This window comes from Adiantum capillus-veneris, chromosome 20 (genome assembly GCF_014529385.1).
Source record: "Adiantum capillus-veneris isolate H3 chromosome 20, ASM1452938v2, whole genome shotgun sequence".
Taxonomy (NCBI): Eukaryota; Viridiplantae; Streptophyta; class Polypodiopsida; order Polypodiales; family Pteridaceae; genus Adiantum; species Adiantum capillus-veneris.
The window spans coordinates 26,905,576-26,910,237 of NC_140950.1; the positions used below are offsets into that span (position 1 = coordinate 26,905,576).

A 4,662-nucleotide genomic window follows, 5' to 3' on the forward strand; every position below is an offset into this window, starting at 1 on the left:
CCTTGTCGAGACTATGGCACTACCTTTCGGGAGAGAGAGAGAGAGAGAGAGAGAGAGAGAGAGAGAGAGAGAGAGAGAGAGAGAGAGAGAGAGGCCTCTTACTATGGGAGGGTTCAGATTGCCCACTCGAGAGGAATTACAAGGGTGTAGAGAGGACATGGCAAAACAAAATTCGTTCAGAATATCATATGGGTCTTCCAGACTTGCCTTTCCTTCAGGTGGTCTCTCCACCTTGGACACCCCCACATTTCATGCACTTTACAGAATTGTGGGCAAAGCCTTGAGCACACAACCTCAAGCGTGCAGAACCGTTCGATCTAGACACATGGGGAACATATATAACTGGATTGCCCGAAACTCATGACCACCCACGAGTGTAAACAGTGTGAACCCGCTCTATGTCTTTCCATTCACATGGCAAGGTTTGGAAAAAAAAGGGAAAATTACCAAAATACCCCTCTAATTTGTGGAAATTCCCAAAATACCCTTGTATCTATTTTAGCTAGATTGTTCACGATTTCCTAATCTTTATTCTTTTTTGACAATGTATATCCGTTTTTTAGTGTTTAGCATATAATTTGTCACAAATTACCTCCCAAAGAAAGACAATTATGTCTAAAATTAATGAAGCAATTCATCTCCAAAGCCTACATAACCAGCTCAAATTCTAGTTTTAGTATCTTGTATTCATAGACAATCAATCTTCTTATGAAAAGCGATAATTTTTTTAATTTTTGGATAAATTTACTCTCACAACCAGGGGTATTTTGGGAATTTTTGACAATATATGAGGGGTATATTGGGAATTTTTGAAATTTGAAGGGTATTTTGGGAATTTCCACAAATCAGAGGGGTATTTTGGTAATTTTCCCGAAAAAAAAAAAGCTAGGGTGGTGCCAAAAAGCACCCCCAAAAAGAAAAGAAAAACAAACTGTTTCACTTTTAATAGAATATCTAGACTAGATCAGATGTTAGGCTGAGTGGAAAGGAATGGCGAGTAGCAGTGTTCACGCCATAGCCACGAACATCGCTCTACTCGTAAAGACGCCCTTCAGCCACGACCCATCACCAGCTAGGTAGGCGCATGTTCTCCATTTTGTTGCAGGAGGGCTGCATTGGGACTCTGATTGTATGTATGTGTGCGCATGTGGGTTTGAGCAGGCTTCCCTCTTTGAGTCTTGCTGCGCGACTCTGCTTGACAGGACGCTTCACAACCAAGGGCACCCGCGGAGGCTCTTTGCACGCCACGAAGATCTTTGGCATCGAACCGGACCTCCCCGAGATTGATGACGATCTAGACTACGACACAAGAACAGCAGGAGAGGGCGAGGTAAGACTCATACTACTTTTCTGGGCATGTCAGTGCTGCACAAGAAAACTTCAAAAGTAGATAACAACGCAGCCGATTGGCAAACCTAGCTCGGAATTGCACTAATGAAGTTAAGACAGACAATATCAAAGTTGAAGCTCCATAGCTATGGAAAACGATGGTGGTGAGGCTTCATAGCTAGCGTATTTGTACACGCCTAAAACTTCAGCCTAGAGCCCTTAAGCACATTCTCAATTGAGTTGCAAATTTTAGCATTTTCTAAGTAATTTGCGAGAATTGAACTCTTTTGTAAACTTTTGTTTCTTTTCGTTTATCTGGTGGGTGGGTGGGTGTGTGTGCACATTCCTATGATATCTTGAATCAAGTCAAGGTGTTGGGCTTGATCCCCCTTATGGAAAGCCCTCACTCTTGCCTGTATAAGGCCTTTCACTATAATCATATTGTTACCCTAGCTATGGAGCCTCATCCATAGCTAGATTGACTTCACAGGGTCCATATTTCATACTCAGTCACTTTTTATTTGGCAAGGTGACATGTTAAGGACCTTACATGGATGTTGGTGTGTGTAGGTCATGTGTCCATGCATGCTTGTATAAATATATGCCAGATAGATATGCGTGTACATTTTTGGTATACATCAAGCTTACATATACAACTTTGGCATACATGTACGCATACGCTTTTGCATATGCATATACATTTTTGGTAAACGTTCTGCCAAAACGTTTCTGGTAATCATCTTCTGCATACATATACACTGTGGGCATACATTTACACATACACATACATAATTTTATATATATGTATGCGTGAATTTTTGGAAGCTTGCTTCTAGTTTTTGCAGGCATTTTCATACAAGCTGATTGGCTATTTTTGCAGGAGGATTTTTTCCCCTATGGCATTGCAGATGGACACCATATGTACCATGGAGAAGATGCAAACAGTAAGGCTGCATGTATTGATTGTCTGTTTTCTAGAAGTTATCACATATTTTGTGGGCGAGAGAAGGTGGCATAATAACCTTCTATCCTTCAAGTCATTCTGAAGGACCTGCCCTAATTTAAGCTTAGCAGGGTGGTCAAGTCTGTGAGTTTGCTTGTAGTCTGATCGCAGATTGTAATTTGACAGAAAAGTGGGAGTTTCTTGGAAGCCTCTAAAAGGATTGTAACATGGGACGCATCCCAAACAGGTAGGACGGGGAACGGGGACGGGACTTAGAGGGGAATCTCCATCAGAGAGGTTTTAAAGAAGGGGACGGTGCTGAGACGGGGGAATGGGACGATGGTGGGGACGGGAAGCCCCAAAAATGGGCATCCCTTGTTGCTATGCTAAAAGGAGAGCACTGATTGGTTTATTGGAAAGCTGTCCATGCTTGGGACTACTTGGAGAGGCCATGGTGCAACTTGCGAAACTGTTTGCCAATAGTTGGCATGCTTACTCCGCTACCAACAATGGGTGCAACCAAGCGTCATCTGTAGTAGGAGTTGATTAGTATGGAGGTGTCAAGGGCAGAGGTTTAGTGGATGCAACTTTCTGTTTGGTTTTACAAAAAAGATTCTGCATAGGCGTGGTGTGGAAGTCTAACACTGGTGCCCCCACGCACCACACATGCGACACACGTGAAAGCAGATTTACAAGGGTTTTGCCCATTTTAACCATAGTTTTTTCCAACACCAATGAAACATCAAACACAGATGCGGTTGAAAGTATGCAATGAGTTTGATTTGTGCCCGCGCCCACTTCAAATCCCTAATTTCTCACCATTTCTGAAACATTTTGTAGCATTCAAGTCCAACTAACCATTGAATATTTGCAAGCGAGTAGCATTTTCATGACAATATATAACAATATGCACTAGAATGAATTATGAATAAATGATCATTGGGAAGGAAACCCAAGCAGGGTCAGGTATGAGACCTGATTTTAAACTCCAATTTTGTCGAACTTTTCAAAGGTCTGATTATCATTTCAAATAAATTCGAACGCCGCTATGGTTTTAACACCCTGACTATCTCTTTTGACTACAGTTAATGTATTGGAAGCTTTTAAAGAGCCATTCATTGAAGCTGGCGGACCTACTGGCTTTCAAGGTAGTAATTTCATGTGATAGCCCATTTTGCTGCTGGCAATGGATTTGCATTCTACTCCAGTGTGATAAGGATGAGATTGGATTGTTTGATTTGAAAACAACCTTGTCTTAAAATGGGAATTTTAATTAAGAAATGTCATGTTGCAGCTTACTTAGGATGGGGATCTTTGCCCGTTTTTTACTTGATGGTTTGGTACGGTGTCCAGGTAAGCATGTACATGTGCCGCAATATTTTCGTCATAGAAAAGCTTTGTTTTTGCTTTTCGCTTTACCACATTTTGTTCATGCAGGTGGAATACATCTTTCTTGCAGCAGTTCTATTTATTTTTGCATTTATCGGAATAGAGATGGACAAGCCAGACCTCGATCACGAGTTTCCGCCTGAGATCTACATGGAGCGTAGGAAGAAAAGGCTGCAAGAACAGCAAGCAAGCGAAACCAGTCTGCAAGAGCAAGAAGCAAGCAAAATCTCTCTTTACTAAAGATACGTTTGTATAAAATGTATGTGTAGCTTCTTGTTGAGTACTTAGTGTGGTGGTTGTAAATAATGTGGTAAAAGCGTTTGCATATATGTCTGTTTAATCACTCCATCAAGTTAATGGAGGTTGAATTATTGGTGCTTGAAGCATTGTAGATCAGAAATATTGATTATTCTCATAACTTGAGACTGGCAAGGCTTAAGGAGCTGATTTTGCAGTGCATTCAATGGAATTTCTAACTTTGTACGATTATTTCATCGCTTATTTAAAGATGAACATCTGTCATTATTACATGCAATCCAAGGGCGAGAGAGAGAGAGAGAGAGAGAGAGAGAGAGAGAGAGAGAGAGAGAGAGAGAGAGAGAGAGAGAGAGAGAGAGAGAAGGAGAAGCTGCACCACTAGATTTCATACTTCACAAGGGTTCAATCATGGCTTTATCCTTACCATAGTAACCTCTCTAATTCCGAGTAGTGATCGTCCCTTTCCCTTCTTTTGTTATACATGAGTGCAAAAGCTATCATCAAACTTTGGTGTTTAATTGTAGATTGTATTGGCATGTTTGTTGCAGGTGCTTGATACACAAATAAGCATCTCTCTCTCTCTCTCTCTCTCTCTCTCTCTCTCCCCCCCCCAAGTGTGGTAGTTTGGTTATGCCATTTCCCTCTTGAATAATAGGTCTTGAGTTCAACTCCTCGTCGGTTAGATCTTTAAGGTCTCTTGGGATAGTTTCCTACAACGTTAAAACTCTCTCTCTCTCTCTCTC

General features: G+C 41.4%; 1 protein-coding gene across 1 annotated transcript; it reads left to right on the forward strand.

The window, feature by feature from the left end:
- Positions 1 to 920: 920 nt before the first annotated feature.
- Positions 921 to 4,103, forward strand: PNSB5 (NAD(P)H dehydrogenase 18). Its single transcript, XM_086492222.1, has 6 exons — positions 921 to 1,076; positions 1,162 to 1,330; positions 2,210 to 2,273; positions 3,358 to 3,420; positions 3,567 to 3,625; positions 3,710 to 4,103. Exons 1-6 carry the CDS (start codon positions 991 to 993, stop codon positions 3,899 to 3,901), a joined length of 633 nt encoding a protein of 210 aa, XP_086348348.1. The 5' UTR covers positions 921 to 990; the 3' UTR covers positions 3,902 to 4,103.
- The last annotated feature ends 559 nt before the right edge of the window (positions 4,104 to 4,662 follow it).